Below are 18,012 nucleotides of genomic sequence, written 5' to 3'. Positions count from 1 at the left end.
CTAACATTACATTTTAGTCATTTAGCAGACGCTCTTATCCAGAGCGACTTACAGTAGTGAATGCATACATTTCATGCATTTTTTTTATATATTTTTTTTGTACTGGCCCCCCGTGGGAATTGAACCCACAACCCTGGCGTTACACACACCATGCTGGTGTTGCAAACACCATGCTCTACCGAACTGAGCCACAGGGAAGACTGTTGCAAAGGGCTTTTCTAATGATCAATTAGCCTTTTAAAATGATAAACTTCAATTAGCTAACACAACATGACATTGGAACACAGGAGTGTTGGATGCTGATAATGGACCTCTGTACGGACCGCCTATGTAGATATTCCATTCAAAATCTGCCATTTCCAGCTACAATAGTCATTTACAACATTAACAATGTCTACACTGTATTTCTGATCAATTTGATGTCATTTTAATGGAAAAAAATAATAATTTGTTTCAAAACAAGAACATTTCTAAGTGACCCCAAACTTTTGAACGGTAGTGTGTGTATATATAAAAACTCAATAATATGAAATATAAACAAGCTCTACCCTTGAACACTCAGAAGTACATTTGAAAAAAAGAGCTATTGACTAAACATAATCCAACTATACTTAATTGCTGTATGTGTAGATACCATAATAATAACAACATACGTCGGGCACATACTTAATCATACATGAGTCGACTTTATTATCTTGCACATTATTTTGTGTCCACACAATTGCTCTGAAAATGCATTTGGCTTTAAGACACCATTTCCTTCTCTTTTACATAGATATTCACCCCCGTTTGTCAGCCTGATAGTTTGGTCTGCAGTTGATAAATGAGTCATTCTCCATAGGAATAGAATCTAGTCACTCTTCCTGTATTTTGTCTTTAACCGTAGCCATGGAAATAGGCTGGATTAAGCAGCGACTGTAGTGCAGTAATGCCACTCTGCCTCTGTCCGTCCACTGCATTCTGCAAGCTCCAGTGATAACCGAGGGAAGTCCTTTTTAAGACATGACCCCGAAGACAGGGTTATGGCGGCAGATGCTCGGCCCGATCTCCTCATAGTCTTTTTTGGTGTGGCACACTTGGTAAAACTCCGGCTGAGGAAAGAGTAGATATGACCGTTATTATTTGTTGGTGTACACTTTTCCTTTCAAGTTTCCTATTTTATATTCTAACCAAGGCTAACAAAGCCTTCAACTGTCTGTCTTTAGCTTTTACATCAGTAGAATATACACTGCTCAAAAAAATAAAGGGAACACTTAAACAACACAATGTAACTCCAAGTCAATCACACTTCTGTGAAATCAAACTGTCCACTTAGGAAGCAACACTGATTGACTATACATTTCACATGCTGTTGTGCAAATGGAATAGACAACAGGGGGAAATTATAGGCAATTAGCAAGACACCCCCAATAAAGGAGTGGTTCTGCAGGTGGGGACCACAGACCACTTCTCAGTTCCTATGCTTCCTGGCTGATGTTTTGGTCACTTTTGAATGCTGGCGGTGCTTTCACTCTAGTGGTAGCATGAGACGGATTCTACAACCCACACAAGTGGCTCAGGTAGTGCAGCTCATCCAGGATGGCACATCAATGCGAGCTGTGGCAAGAAGGTTTGCTGTGTCTGTCAGCGTAGTGTCCAGAGCATGGAGGCGCTACCAGGAGACAGGCCAGTACATCAGGAGACGTGGAGGAGGCCGTAGGAGGGCAACAACCCAGCAGCAGGACCGCTACCTCCGCCTTTGTGCAAGGAGGAGCAGGAGAAGCGCTGCCAGAGCCCTGCAAAATGACATCCAGCAGGCCACAAATGTGCATGTGTCTGCTCAAACGGTCAGAAACAGACTCCATGAGGGTGGTATGAGGGCCCGACGTCCACAGGTGGGGGTTGTGCTTACAGCCCACCACCGTGCAGGACATTTGGCATTTGCCAGAGAACACCAAGATTGGCAAATTCGCCACTGGCGCCCTGTGCTCTTCACAGATGAAAGCAGGTTCACACTGAGCAAGTGACAGATGTGACAGAGTCTGGAGACGCCGTGGAGAACGTTCTGCTGCCTGCAACATCCTCCAGCATGACCGGTTTGGCGGTGGGTCAGTCATGGTGTGGGGTGGCATTTCTTTGGGGGGCCGCACAGCCCTCCATGTGCTCGCCAGAGGTAGCCTGACTGCCATTAGGTACCGAGATGAGATCCTCAGACCCTTTGTGAGACCATATGCTGGTGCGGTTGGCCCTGGGTTCCTCCTTATGCAAGACAATGCTAGACCTCATGTGGCTGGAGTGTGTCAGCAGTTCCTGCAAGAGGAAGGCATTGATGCTATGGACTGGCCCGCCCGTTCCCCAGACCTGAATCCAATTGAGCACATCTGGGACATCATGTCTCGCTCCATCCACCAACGCCACGTTGCACCACAGACTGTCCAGGAGTTGGCGGATGCTTTAGTCCAGGTCTCGGAGGAGATCCCTCAGGAGACCATCCACCACCTCATCAGGAGCATGCCCAGGCGTTGTAGGCAGGTCATACAGGCACGTGGCGGCCCCACACACTACTGAGCCTCATTTTGACTTGTTTTAAGGACATTACATCAAAGTTGGATCAGCCTGTAGTGTGGTTTTCCACTTTAATTTTGAGTGTGACTCCAAATCCAGACCTCCATGGGTTGATAAATTGGATTTCCATTGATTATTTTTGTGTGATTTTCTTGTCAGCACATTCAACTATGTAAAGAAAAAAGTATTTAATAAGATTATTTTTTTCATTCAGATCTAGGATGTGTTGTTTAAGTGTTCCCTTTATTTTTTTGAGCAGTATATATACATCTCTGATAGTAACATGAGTTAACAGACAAAGATCCCTCTAAGTTTTAGAACTCACAGTTGATGCCAACATAGACCCGCCGAACCAAACAGCATATCTCTGCATGTGGTGAGTGATGACTTGCACGTCGATGGGTTTGGGCTGACAAGAAAACATGAAACATGTCATCATTGAGCCAATAACACCAATGATTATGCTGGAAATGCAAAATATGACATCATTTTGAACATTTTAGGAGCCACAACACCCATAAAGCTGTAGCATCCCTATAGAGTACATCAGCTGACTAGGTCAAATGTAAATCGGTTCTCACCTTCAACTTGCCACCGCTCAGTTCCTCACTGAGTTTCAGTCTGCCGTCCACTGTCCTTTTCAGGTCCCTCTGCAGACGACGGCCAAAATCTCTGAACATAGTGGAGCCTCCAGAGAGCACGATGTTCTGCATAGCAACAGACAAGGTAAATAGACACTTGGAACCTCGACATACTCCTGAATAGATCATTAAGAAAGTAGAACACATTTCATCATCATACTTAATCTCCTAACTTCTGGATGGAGACAAGTCTCAGTATCTGGCATAAGTTTATGTTTCAGTAAATCATGAGGACTGCTTTTCTATTGTCAAACACAATGTTCTTGTCGCCCGTCATGTGAATGAAATAAAACAAACTTGAACTCCACAGACGTACCTTATAGAGGGGACGTCTGACGTCAATAGGGCAGTTCTGAATGACCTCATCAACAACCTCTGAGATGGGCTGGGTGAAGTCAGGGTTGGCAAACTGGGGGAGGAGAAAAGCACAACACATACAGTACAACCAATGTTATGATACAATTAGAGCTGAGTGATTAACAGAAATGTCAGTTCAATTATTTGAATTCCACTTTGTTCAGTTTTTTTTCTGTGAGCTCAATGCCGCACATCTCAGTTTCTCTAGAGATAAGAGATCCAGCCTGAACTGTGCAATGTAGTAGGGAGTTGTAGCTTCCAACAGGCCAATATTCTACATAGTTTAGCGCATAAAAACATGGTAATTAGCTACAATGACCATAATCCATTGTGCCTCTACTTGTCCAGTCTGTTTATTTTATGCCTGCTACTGAACAGAGAAGAAAGAGTGGTCGTGAGGTGATATAGAGAGCAGATGTTACTCTGCGGGGTACATCATATGACACCTGCCCGTCAAACATCTCAATCCAAAATCATAGGCATTAATATGGAGTTGGTCCCCCCTTCGCTGCTATAACAGTCTCCACTCTTCTGGGAATGCTTTCCACTAGATGTTGGAACATTGCTGCGGGGACTGGCTTCCATTCAGCCACAAGAGCGTTAGTGAGGTCGGGCACTGATGTTGGGTGATTAGGCCTGGCTCGTAGTCAGCGTTCCAATTCATCGCAAAGGTGTTCAATGGGGTTGAGGTCAGGGCTCTGTGCGGGCCAGTCAAGTTCTTCCACACCAATCTCAACAAAAAAAAAATCTGTATGCACCTCGCTTTGTGCACGGGGCTATTGTCATGCTGAAACAGGAAAGGGCCTTCCCCAAACTGTTGCCACAAAGTTGGAAGCACAGAATCGTCTAGAATGTCTTTGTATGCTGTAGCATTACGATTTCCCTTCACTGGAACTATGGGGCCTAGCCCGAACCATGAAAAACAGCCCCAGACCTTTGCATTCAGGCAGGTAGCGTTTTCCTGGCATCCGCCAAACACAGATTCGGACTGCCAGATGGTGAAGCGTGATTCATCACTCCAGAGAACAAATTTCCACTGCTCCAGAGTCCAATGGCGGCGAGCTATACACTATTCCAGCTGACGCTTGGCATTGCGCATGGTGATCTTAGGCTTGTGTGCGGTTGCTGGGCTATCAAAACCCATTTCATGAAGCTCCTGAAAAAAACGGTTATTGTGCTGACGTTGCTTCCAGAGGCAGTTTGGAACTCGATAGTGAGTGTTGAAACCGAGGACAGATGATTTTTACGAGCTATGCGCTTCAGCACTTGGCGGTCCCGTTCTGTGAACTTGTGTGGCCTACCACTTCGCGGCTGAGCCGTTGTTGCTCTTAGATGTTTCCACTTCTCAATAACAGCACTTACAGTTGACCGGCACAGCTCTAGCAGGGGGGCAGAAATTTGACAACCTGACTAGTTGGAAAGGTGGCATCCTATGAGGGTGCCACGTTGAAAGTCCCTGAGCTCTGCAGTAAGACCGTTCTACTGCCAATGTTTGTCTATGGAGATGGCATGGCTGTGTGCTCAATTACATGTCAGCAACGGGTGTGGCTGAAATAGCCGAATCCACTCATTTGAAGGGGTGTCCACATACATATATATATATATATATATATATATACACACACACAAAGGTATCTCTACCTGAATATACATGATCTAAGTGTTTGACAGTTGGAATTCAGCAGTCATAAAAGTATGCCTTATTTACTTTGAAGAACTACAAAATTGTGATTTTGTCAGACAGCATAGGGAGCAGCTCTAAAGTGATGATGACTTGGAATGAAATAATAAAGTAATCAAATAAAACAAATGTAATATACACAACAACTGAAATATTTTATTAATGTAAAGTGACTAAATAAATGGTTATAAGTGATAAGCAGTAATGGGCAGTCACTACCATCATGAGACTTTTATTGTTTTATTCTGTGTTGTTACAGTATTCAACCCACTTAATGCACAATGCATTTCATGTTTCCAAAAAAATATTGAAACCGAAATCTGTGATTTTGGTTAGATTATTAAAACATAAAGCACTAATCGCTCAGCACTAGATACAATACATTACATAACACAAGCACAACAATATATATTGAAAATCAATGGGATCATACCTCTGGGTGGAAGAAGATCTCAGGGCCGAGGAAGCGCTCGTAGCCCACGTCGATGGTAAACTCCTTCTTGCTGATGGAGTTGATGCCCGTGTACTGCTTGATCCACTTAGAGCCATCCGTATCGTACTTGTTGAACTCTTTCACCAGGTCAGGGCAGACATAACTGAACCTTTCCTGGAACACAATATGGAATCATTATCAATTGTAAGTCATAACCAAGCGTACATAAGACACTGGGTAGATGCCAAAGAGTTAACAAGGAGTCATGATCTGTGACTGTACATCTCTAGTCAATGGTGCAGCAATACTGACCTCTGCTGTTGAACCTGAGAAATGCTCACAAATATTACATGTAATAATTCCTTTGGTTTGTGCAGGGAACAAAAAAATTTATAAATGTGCTGGTACCTTGATGGCTTTGGCTGTTTCTAATGACTGCTCTGGTGGGATGCCCACCTCCCGCTCTCTCAGCAGCTGCTGGGTGAAGTAGGTGATGTCTCGACCAGCGATGGGGATGTGCTTTATACAGCTACCGATGACGTAGCCTTCCGCCTGGAAGAAAACAAACACCAATTGACAACAATCTATTATCGCTCATACAGGAATGTAATGTTACCATGTATGTGTTAGCAATAGTATATAGGTAGAATACATCCGAGTAGTGTTCAGTAGGGCACACTGTTCCAAACTTTTGCAGCAGATTAAGAAAATGTGTTCTTGTTGGACAAGTTCAGGAAGTACCTCCCCGTTTCACTTTGTTACAAAACGTTTGCTACCTACTAAAACATGACCCAGTTCTAGTAAAGACTATATGGAATGTTGATCGAACGAATGTACCCACCACTGGGATGACGTGGGTGACCCCATCACCGCTGTCAATCACCGTCCCCGTCAGGGTCCTCTCACCCAATTGTCTGGAAGTCCATGAGGCTGCCAGCGCCAGGACCGCCTGAGGAGGAAAACACAGACCGTGCCACTTTCCACTAATGATGACAAACCGTATTCGCAAAGAGTCTCAGATCAGGAGTGCTAATCTAGGATCAGTTTAGACTTTTAGATCCCAATCAATACAATTATATATAGTCAGGGGAGATCTGAACCTAGATCAGCACTCCCACTCCTTTTTTGAAAAGGGACCCAGAATTGAGATCCACCCAGAGGTTTCACGGACACCCTCATTTCCTCTGTGAAGTGTGTTGAGAGTTGTGATAATGCACTCAAAATCAAGTTTGACTTGACCCTTGAACATGAAGAGGTGCAGGGAAGAGATTACATAGAACCAACCAAGAACGTAGAGAGGATTTACCTGTACAGCGATGTAAAGACCTGGAACGTTGAAGGACTCAAACATAATCTCTGCTGTGTACTCTCGGTTTTCAGGGGTATTCAGAGGAGGCTCTGTCTGTGGAAAAGAAAAGCACAAATCCCATAGGTCCCTGCTACTAGGTAGCATACTTTCCACACTAACGTGCATGTTAGGATCGTACCAAGAGGAAGTAGTGGTCCTCGGGCTCTGCCCGCAGATACTTGAAGATGACCTGTTCCATGAACCTCTCCATGAGATCCCAGTCATCCACGATCCCATGACGAATGGGCCACTGTTACAAGGGGAACAACCACACACACACACACACACACAACATAATTTTTTCCATGAGGCTATTCAGTTCTAACAAGTATTCAGCATGACTTTACATTTAAACTTTAAAGGGGCAATAACAAAGCGAACTCCCCGACACTGTTGTTTTCGAGGGGAAAAAAACGGACTAATGGGGCTGAAGAAATTTAACACCTCTAAAATGCATAGAGAGAGATATGGTTGCAAAGACTGACCATCTAACATTGTAGTTTTCACCATGTTTTGTTTACAAACATTGGAGTAAAACAATATTACATTTTCGGTTCTGATGGGATATGCCAGTTGAGCCCAAAAAATATGCCATCAGTCCAAAACCGTATGTATCAACTGCAGACTTCCCCTTTAAGTAGACCTCCATCACTGGAAAATGCAATGTACCTTTGTTGCATAATTTGGTTTGTCTATTGCCTCGTCACCGATGTAAAAGTCCAGATCGTCCACCCCCTTCGTCATCCTGCGCTGGGCTTGGTCTCCAACCTTGGCCGACTCTTTGATGGCAATACCTGAAGTTTAGGAAGATTCGACACAATTAAATCCTTAGTACCAGCCTACATATGGTTAGGACATTGTTGATTGAAACAACATGACTTGAGGGTGCTGATAGTCAACGTTACACAGGTGAGCTGATTAAATCAAGCACAGGGAACGCAAACTGCTGATGCTAAACACAAGAGGAAACTCAATGAGCGGCAGGCTTATTACTTCGATTTGTCTTGTAAAGTCAGTAAACAAAGAGCCACCACTTTTATTAAAGAGATACTGAACGCACTGACTCTGCACGGGTTTTTCGGTTGCTCATTACGAAAAACAAGATTTCAGTCATGAGGGTGTGGTTCAATGTGGCGGTTACTGATGTTTGTCCCCCATGAGACACCGTAGGAATAAAGCCAGTATCACTTTCTCAAAATAGTCAGAATGAATTCAATTAAATTCAAATCAATTCAAAGGGCTTTATTGGCATGGGAAACATATGTTTACATTGCCGAAGCAAGTGAACTAGATAAACAATTAAAAATGAACAGTGAACATTACACTCACAAAAGTTTGAAAGGAATATAGCCATATTATGTCATTTGAAATGTCTATGTACAGTGTTATAACAATGTGCAAATAATTAAAGAACAGAAGGGAAAATAAATAAACAAATATGGGTTGTATTTACAATGGTGTTTGTTCTTCAGTGGTTGCCCTTTTCTTGTGGCAACAGGTCACACATGTTGCTGCTGTGATGGCACACTGTGGTATTTCACCCAATATATATGGGAGTTTATCGAAAGTGAATTTGTTTTCTAATATGGTCATACATTTGGCAGGAGGTTAGGAAGTGCAGCTCAGTTTCCATCTAATTTTGTGGGCAGCGTGCACATAGCCTGGCTTCTCTTGGGAGCCAGGTCTGCCTACAGCGTGCTCACTCAATAGCAAGGCTATGCTCACTGAGTCTCTACATAGTCAAAGCTTTCCTTAAAATTTGGGTGAGTCACAGTGGTCAGGTATTCTGCCACTGTGTACTCCCTGTTTAGGGCCAAATAGCATTCCAGTTTGCTCAGTTCTTTTTGTAATTTCCTTCCAATGTATCAAGTAATTATCGTTTTGTTTCATGATTCGGTTGAGTCCAATTGTGTTGCTGTCCTGGGGCTCTGTGGGGTGTGTTTGTGAACAGAGCCCCAGGACCAGCTTGCTTAGGGGACTCTTCTCTAGGTTAATTTCTCTGTAAGTGGCAGCGTTGTTATGGAAGGTTTGGGAATCCCTTCCTTTTAGGTGGTTGTAGAATAGCTCTTCTCTGGATTTTGATAATTAGCGGGAATCTAATGCTAAATCCCAAATCCCCCCCTTCCATAGTCCCTACATTAGCGCCTTCACGAGTGCCTCCGCCACATACACAAGTGTCTCAAAACTGAGGGAGTAAAAATTAGAGGGTGTAGGGGCTTACTTAGACCCTCTGATAGCCATTTTGACCAAGCCAGCAAGGCTGCATGCTCCAGAGCGAAGTGGTATCCCACACGCAGCGATATGCTTGGAGTTTGCGCAATTTCATACAAAAGAATGGAGAGGCGTGCCTAATTACATGCATTGTTTTAAATCAGATGAAAACTTGTCATGTAACAAATGGAATACCTCCCAAATTAAATTAGGTTTATATCTTGTAAATTGGCGGGGGGGGGGATTTGTTATTTGGAATTTCATGTTCGTTTTATTATTTGAATGTGGAACATGAATTGCATCATTCAAGTCACGAGTGTGTCCTAAAGTTGTTGGGTTCATTGATCCCCTTGCCACGCTGAAAGTCTCCCTTGTTGTTGCCAGCAACAAATTACAACGGAACACCTTCTGGGCGAGTTGGTAGGGGCGTTTTTGACGTTTTTGCCGAGGAGCTTTTAGTCGCACAGTTTTACATCTAGCTAAGGTGTTTGGTGCAGTATTTCTCAAGTAAAACATTTTTGTGACGTGTTGTTTTATGTAAACAAAGTCCGATCCTCTGTGCTGCTGGGCAAGTCTGTCTCGCTGTCTGTGCTCTGCCATACGACTGGATATCTATCCCGTGGTAATGGGAATTGTTGAAATCAAAACCAAACCCTTAAGTCATGACGAACTCTTGAACACAAATCTCACAAAACTCTGTTTTGGACAATACTGACCTTATGACCAAATTTAACCTACTTGTGCTTTTTAGTCAATTTTATCACTGGAATAAATGTTTGACTAATATCAATGTCACACATGCCATTTTTCAACAAGATAAGTTATTTTAGGTTTTTAATTACTTTCATAAATGAGGTAAGCTTTATCCAACAACTGAGTACGAACCCATTACACCCCTTTGTTTTGTCTGAATTTACGTGTTTTACGCACCAGCTAAGCTTCTGGGAGAGAGCGATCATTCTCTTTTGATTTGAAAATACATTCGATACAGAACCTTCTAATCAGCAGGTTTTACATGGGTGGAGTTACGGCTTGCCTGGTGACCATCACAAGACGGTAAATAAATTACACCAATAACAGCTATTTTTTCCATCCCCACTCAGACTACTCCCAAACAGTCCTAGCAAAATTATTGCTTGAGAATTATAATATTTTGCTTAAAAGCCATTTCTGTTTCTTTTTAACAATTTTTATGGAAAACTATTACAGTAAGGTACTTAAATTGTACCCAGAAATGATTTGACGTTGATATAAAAACAGCTGCATTGGGCCTTTAACTAACTGCATATAACTAACTGCATAATGTGACTTCATTGACAAAGTTGAGAGATTTACCAAGAGCACTTTGGTTTCCCAGGCCCACACGTACGTAAAATGTATGCACGCATGACTAAGTCGATTTTGATAAGTGTCTGCTAAATGGCATATATATTATTATTATACTGTCGGACGATGAACATTGCTCCTTCAACTACTTCCTTGTAGCCTCTAAATGTTTAGGCCTACTTGTCATCTGTCCAGGCTTCTAAAAGTGCACGTCATCTATCTACTGGCTACTTCAAGTCCACAGGCAGGTGGCCTTGGCAAGCTTGTCCGTTATTCTAGTCAGCAGGGGCACAAGGGGACTTCTGCTATGGAGCCATATCACTCAATATAGGCTGGACTAGCTTCCTTTCAAGCTGTGTCTGCACAGCTTTCAAGTACTGAAAACAAGTGAATAGGCAAAGATGATTGAAAATAGCCAAAAAATGGTTTGGATTTGTCACTGAATAACTAGTCTATGGTCCTCTAACAAGATGGCATTGCCATTTAGCGTCCACTGGATGACTCAATGCTAGAGGAAGGCGGCCAACTTCAAACTTTGTGGTTTTACATTTGTTGAATTAGGCGTGCTCGCCTACTTCTTTTGAGCACTCCAATCAGATAAGAAAAACAGGAAGGACCAATACCAAAATGCTTTCAGCAGATTCATTTAACTAATGACCATACAGTATGTCCGCCTTATGAGTTAGCCAAATAATGGACTAAAGGAGCCGAATGTTACTCCTAATAGACCAAGGATTTTCTTTTTAAAGGGTAAATTGGCTCTGGAAGCCAAAACAGACAAATACACCATCTAAACGTGAATCGGTTCTCAATTGCGGTACGGTTCGAGAAACATAAAGCCCTCTACTTTTATATCACGTCAAAATAATTTCACAAATGCAAGATGCACACTCACTGTACACTCTTTTAAACACAGTTGCAGCAGACAGTAATTTTCAGTGACAACACATTTGTGGCATCCATCTTCCGTTGATAACAGAATAAAACTTTGTCGATCCAGGATGGACATTTTACTTTGGCATCACCTTCCATTAAAATAATCACATATAGTTGAAGTCGGAAGTTTACATACACGTAGGTTGGAGTCATTAAAACTAGTTTTTCAACCACTCCACAAATTTCTTGTTAACAAACTATAGTTTTGGCAAGTCGGTTAGGACATCTACTTTATGCATGACAAGTCATTTTCCAACAATTGTTTACAGACAGATTATTTAACTGTATCACAATTCCAGTGGTTTAGAAGTTTACATACACTAAGTTGACTGTGCCTTTAAACAGCTTGGAAAATTCCAGAAAATGATGTGGCTTTAGAAGCCATGACAATTGACGTCATTTGAGTCTATTGGAGGTGTACCTGTGGATGTATTTCAAGGCCTACCTTCCAACTCGGTGCCTCTTTGCTTGACATCATGGGAAAATCTGCCAAGACCTCAGATATAAAATTGTAGACCTCCACAAGTCTGGTTCATCCTTTGGAGCAATTTCCAAATGCCTGACGGTACCACGTTCATCTGTACAAACAATAGTACGCAAGTATAAACACCATGGGACCACGCAGCCATCATACTGCTCAGGAAGGAGACGCATTCTGTCTCCTAGAGATGAACGTACTTTGGTGTGAAAAGTGAAAATCAATCCCAGAACAACAGCAAAGGACCTTGTGAAGATGCTGGAGGAAACAGGTAGAAAGGTATCTATATCCACAGTAAAACGAGTCCTATATTGACATAACCTGAAAGGCCGCTCAGCAAGGAAGAAGCCACTGCTCCAAAACCGCCATAAAAAAAGCCAGACTATGGTTTGCAACTGCACATGGGGACAAAGATCACACTTTTTGGAAAAATGTCCTCTGGTTTGATGAAACAAGAACAGAACTGTTTGGCCATAATGACCATCGTTATGTTTGGAGGAAAAAGGGGGAGGCTTGCAAGCCGAAAAACACCATCCCAACCGTGAAGCACAGGGGTGGCAGCATCATGTTGTAGGGGTGCTTTGCTGCAGGAGGGACTGGTGCACTTCACAAAATAGATTGCATCATGAGGCAGGAAAATTATGTGGATATATTGAAGCAACATCTCAAGACATCAGTCAGGAAGTTAAAGCTTGGTCGCAAATGGGTCTTCCAAATGGACAATGACCCCAAGCATACTTCCAAAGTTGTGGCAAAATGGCTTCAGGACAACAAAGTCAAGGTATTGGAGTGGCCATCACAAAGCCCTGACCTCAATCCTATAGAAAATATGTGGGCAGAACTGAAAAAGCAAGGAGGCCTACAAACCTGACTCAGTTACACCGGCTCTGTCAGGAGGAATGGGCCAAAATTCACCCAACTTATTGTGGGAAGCTTGTGGAAGGCTACTCGAAACATTTGACCTAAGTTAAAAGGCAATGCTATCAAATACTAATTGAGTGTATATAAACTTCTGACACACTGGGAATGTGATGAAAGAAATCAAATCTGAAATAAATCACTCTACTATTATTCTGACATTTCACATTCTTTAAATAAAGTGGTGATCCTAACTGACCTAAGACAGGGAATTTTTACTTGGATTAAGTGTCAGGAATTGTGAAAAACTGAGTTTAAATGTATTTGGCTAAGGTGCATGTAAACTTCCGACTTCAACTGTACATTCTCACATCATACACATTTAAACGAGTCAGTCCATCATGTTGCATACACTAACATAGAGGACATTAATAGATTCACTCACAAACGACCACTGTCTCAACTGCACTAGATAGATAAGTACATATACCGATACAATTTACTTCGCATTTAGTAGTAAAACAGCACAAGGAACGAATGAATGTTTGAACACGTTCTTCTTGGCCAAGGGCATTCTGAAGTGCCGGACAGAGGGAATCCTCTCGAACTGAGGGTGGGAGGGGGTCGCCAACAAAAGCCAGTGCCTTCTTTTTGGTTGCCTTATAGAACAGAATGCTCAAATGTGCCTGTGGTCGACCAATTACTTTGCTGGCTGTGTTGACTATTGTGGTTTGTTTGCTTTTTCTCCTCACTCTCAGATTCCCCAACCAGACTCATATTGAACGTAAGGATGCAGGTGTTTGGAGACACAGATAGCCATTTAGCACTTGTTCTGTCCGTTTTCCATAAACAAGCGCTGTAACATGGACTGATATGAAAGATAAGGTCCTTATGCTTCCAAAATCATACTGCAAGCGATGCGTGTTAATGTTCAGACCGAGCATCGCGGCTCTTAACAAATCTCCTCAGTACAGTCCAATGACTCATGTGTACGTAATGGAAAGGAACTGATTCTCATGATCAAGGGCTACATATGAATGAACATGGTACATTATCATTAGAAGATGACAGCGTTTCCCAAACTCGGTCCTTGGGACCACAGGGGGTGGTTTTTGCCCTAACACTACACAGGTGATTCAAATGATCAAAGCTTGATGATTAGTTGATTATTTGAATCAGCTGTTTAGTGCTAGGGCGAAAAACAAAATGTGCACCGAGTTTGGGGAACCGCTGATGTATGATACAGAAATACTTACATGAAGGAACAATAAACTGTGGCTCTGTGTTTCCAGCATATCCAATCTTTGTGTACCTACAACAAAAGCATTGCATGAGAAAGTTCAGTGGGTTATATAGATTCTAATGATGCATGATCTAAAGCAGTGGTTCACAACCTGGGGGTACTTGGCCATCCACAGGGGGGTACTTGAGAAGCCTCGTGAGACCATAGGCCTACTGGTAAAATGCACATAAGGGGTACTCAGTCCGAGCAGTGAAAATTCAGTTGGTGGTACAGTAACCGAAAAAGGTTACAAACCACTAATCTAAAAGGTGGCATGACTGTCTGTGGACTAGGCCAGTTATACGCTTCCATAAATTGAAACAGTTACGTAGACTCCTGTAACAGGTTAAAGTCAATGCATACCACTAATGTAACGTCTAACGAGTGGGGAACCCTGATGGAAATTAGCTACTAGCAAGCTATCTTCTAATGCCTAAAATGGTTAACTAGCTATCTTGCTGGGTGGATTAAACGAAATTAAGCAAATTAAGGTTGTTGCTGACTAGCTAGCTATCTTGATTGGTTTACCTTGCACGCCCAACATTTCTGCCCTGTCTGGGTGCATCTAGCTAAAGCCAATCAATCAGTTAGCTAGTTATTAGCATTAACACTTGGTACGTACCCTGTGCCACAGTCAACTACACAAGCCGGTAGACGTCCAGCCATGTTTCCTTAAATATCTACCGCAGACTGCAATAATGAATTGCTGCTTTATTCCAGTGGGTCTTATAAAAAGGAAAGTCGTTTGTTTTGGGTAGAGGGATAACCATTTATTTAGCTAGCTAGTTTAGAGGCGGAACCCTGAACCCGCAGAGTGAAGTTACTTCCGCAATCACCTGATGCGGAAGTTGAAAGCGGCTGACGCGACGCTGATCATAACGTTTGTTAAAGCATTTCTAATATCGCACCTTATCAGAAGGGGAGGTGAATGTACACTTTCTAATTGAAATGTAAACATATTAAACAATTATTCTCTATAATGTACCGGTAGTTTGTATAGTAGCAGCAGAATACCCGTGTTCAGTCAATTCACGGACAGGATTCTGTGACGATTGATATGAGTGCAGTAGACTATCTGAATATAATATCTTCTTTGAACATTGCATGACGCTATAGACACCAATGACATTAAAATGCATTGTATCAATGCGTTAGGTTGACCTTTTGGGTGAACATGAAAACCAAGATCTGTTCTCTCTATCCTAGAAGTAAACTGCATTAGTGATCAGTTTCACCCAAGACCATCTCAAAAGTTTCCATCATTTTCAGAGACCGAGTTAAAATCAGTTTCAAGTTGGATATTCGACAATAGCTTTCAAACCACTTGAGCCACAGATTCCAAATAAGTGTCATGATGTTGGAAAAATTGTGACCGTGACATGTGGGTACGTTTCATCAAGTTGACATTCAGTGATCCGTGCCCAGTGGGAACCTAGGCTTCTTCCGTCCGTTTTATGGTTCCGCAGCAAAACAATGGGCATGGATGGTACTACCCACATCAGATATAGGCCTCCCTCCCCAGACAAGCTGGAGATACCTCTCCCCACTTCATAGGGCATGAGCCAGATCCATGCAATGCCAATGAGTTTAGTCTCTGCCTCAAGTCTAGTGAGCGTAGAGGAGACCTCCCCACCTACAATGTGTGGGGCCGGCAAGCACCGTAGCTAGGGAGATCTACGAGAAGGGCCCGGCGCGCGTCCAGAGTTGCCGGACCCAACCCCCAACCGGCCCGCGGACAGACAGCACCCCGACAAAACCCCGCATGCAGCCCTTTGCGAGACCACGCACAAGAGACCACGAGATGGGCCGCACAATGACCTTCCAATGGTGGCAAGAGGAGGGCGGCGGAGCGACTGCTCCCCCAGCGGCGGCTCGAGCCCCACTTCGCACCCCAGCCAGACCGACCCAGCCCTTAGAGCCAATCCTTATCCCGAAGTTACAGATCTTTTTTGCCAACTTTCCTTACCTACATTGTTATAACATGCCAGAGGCTGTTCACCTTGGAGACCTGCTGCGGATATGGGTACGGCCCGGCATGAGATTTACACCCTCTCTCCCGGATTTTCAAGGTCCAGGGAGAGCTCACCAGATGTTGCCAAAACCGCAATGCTTTCCAGGGCTTGGGCCCCTCTCTTGGGGCGAACCCATTCCAGGGCGCACTGCCCTTTACAAAGAAAAGAGAACTCTCCCTGGGGCTCCCGTCAGCTTCTCCGGAATCGGTTGCTCACAGTGCCCGTCTCCGCCAGTCCGTGCACATTCTGAAAGTAGTTTGAGGTCAGTAGGTCACATTACCAAGGAGATATTGAAATGATAAAGTTTGAAAAATGTATGCAAAATTGTGTGAGATGAAAATGGACAAACTAAAGGGTGTGCAAGATAGAAGGGTAGTCAGTAGACTTTCTGAACCTTGTTTGAAGTCAGTAGGTCACATGACCAAGGACCTATTGAAATTTTGAAAAATGTATCTAAAATCGTGTGAGATGAAAATGGACAAACAAAAGGGTGTGCAATATGTTGGCCCACAATTGTACATTCTGAACCTTGTTTGAGTCCAGTAGGTCATATGACCAGGGAGCTATTGAAATTAGAATGTTTAAACATTTTATGTAAAAATGTGTGAGATGAAAATGGACAAACTAAAGGGTGTGCAATATAGTAGGGTAGTCATTGGACATTCTCAACCTTGTTTGAATTCAGTAGGTCACATGACCAAGGAGCTATTGAAATTTTACATTTTGAAAAATTCATATAAAATTGTGTGAGATGAAAATGGACAAACTAAAGGGTGTGCAATGTGTAGTGTCACAGGTGTCGAAATGTAGAGACCAAGGCGCAGCGGGTTGCGTGCTCATAATTATATTTATTATAGCGAACATGGAAAAACAACAAACAAAGAACGACAGCTAACAGATTTGCAGGCTATAACTACAAGCAGTGCAAATACAACTACCCACAAAATAACCAAACCAAACACACACCTCTATATAGGACTCTCAATCAGAGGCAACTAGAAACACCTGCCTCCAATTGAGAGTCCAACACCCAATCCTAAACATAGAAAACTAAACTAGACAGACCATAGAAATGCATACACAACACAAACCCTCTGCCACGCCCTGACCAAAACTAATACAATTACTCCCTCTGCTGGTCAGGACGTGACATGTAGGGCCACTGAGTGCACCGTCGTGGCCAAAAGTTTTGAGAATGACACAAATATTAATTTTCACAAAGTCTGCTGCCTCCGTTTGTATGATGGCAATTTGCATATACTCCAGAATGTTATGACGAGTGATCAGATGAATTGCAATTAATTGCAAAGTCCCTATTTGCCATGCAAATGAACTGAATCCCCCCAAAAAACATTTCCACTGCATTTCAGCCCCGCCACAAAAGGACCAGCTGACATCATGTCAGTGATTCTCTCGTTAACACAGGTGTGAGTGTTGACGGGGACAAGGCTGGAGATCACTCTGTCATGCTGATTGAGTTCAAATAACAGACTGGAAGCTTCAAAAGGAGGGTGGTGCTTGGAATCATTGTTCTTCCTCTGTCAACCATGGTTACCTGCAAGGAAACACATGCTGTCATCATTGCTTTGCACAAAAAGAGCTTCACAGGCAAGGATATTGCTGCCAGTAAAATTGCACCTAAATCAACCATTTATCAGATCATCAAGAACTTCAAGGAGAGCGGTTCAATTGTTGTGAAGAAGGCTTCACGGCGCCCAAGAAAGTCCAGCAAGCTCCAGGACGTTTCCTAAAGTTGATTCAGCCGCAGGATCGGGGCACCACCAGTACAGAGCTTGCTCAGGAATGGCAGCAGGCAGGTGTGAGTGCATCTGCACGCACAGTGAGGCGAAGACTTTTGGAGGATGGCCTGGTGTCAAGAAGGGCAGCAAAGAAGCAACTTCTCTC

The 18,012-nt window shown here is 43.1% G+C and overlaps 1 protein-coding gene across 1 annotated transcript; it reads right to left on the bottom strand.

Moving 5' to 3' along the window:
* Positions 1–666: 666 nt before the first annotated feature.
* On the bottom strand, positions 667–14,935 carry LOC106574434 (actin-related protein 3). The gene is made up of 12 exons (XM_014150321.2): positions 14,718–14,935; positions 14,070–14,125; positions 7,674–7,798; positions 7,144–7,254; positions 6,963–7,058; positions 6,498–6,605; positions 6,065–6,208; positions 5,657–5,830; positions 3,502–3,594; positions 3,126–3,251; positions 2,870–2,953; positions 667–1,091 (listed from the first exon to the last, which is right to left on the bottom strand). The coding sequence occupies exons 1-12, from the start codon at positions 14,759–14,761 to the stop codon at positions 996–998; spliced, it is 1,257 nt and encodes a 418-aa protein (XP_014005796.1). The 5' UTR covers positions 14,762–14,935; the 3' UTR covers positions 667–995.
* Positions 14,936–18,012: the final 3,077 nt, after the last annotated feature.

The sequence above is a fragment of the Salmo salar genome, chromosome ssa16 (assembly GCF_905237065.1).
Source record: "Salmo salar chromosome ssa16, Ssal_v3.1, whole genome shotgun sequence".
Classification (NCBI taxonomy): domain Eukaryota; kingdom Metazoa; phylum Chordata; class Actinopteri; order Salmoniformes; family Salmonidae; genus Salmo; species Salmo salar.
This window is presented reverse-complemented; position numbering and strand designations above follow the sequence as displayed.

Bases quoted from the DNA above. Each gene is read 5' to 3' on its own strand.
- LOC106574434 (XM_014150321.2), bottom strand. From the start codon at position 14,761: ATGGCTGGACGTCTACCGGCTTGTGTAGTTGACTGTGGCACAGG. The intron at 6,209-6,497 runs GTGGGTACATTC...GTTTTCTTCCAG, and splicing joins TCACCCACGTCATCCCAGTG to GCGGAAGGCTACGTCATCGG. The intron at 1,092-2,869 runs GTGAGTTCTAAA...CTCTTTCCTCAG, and splicing joins GGTCTATGTTGGCATCAACT to CCGGAGTTTTACCAAGTGTG.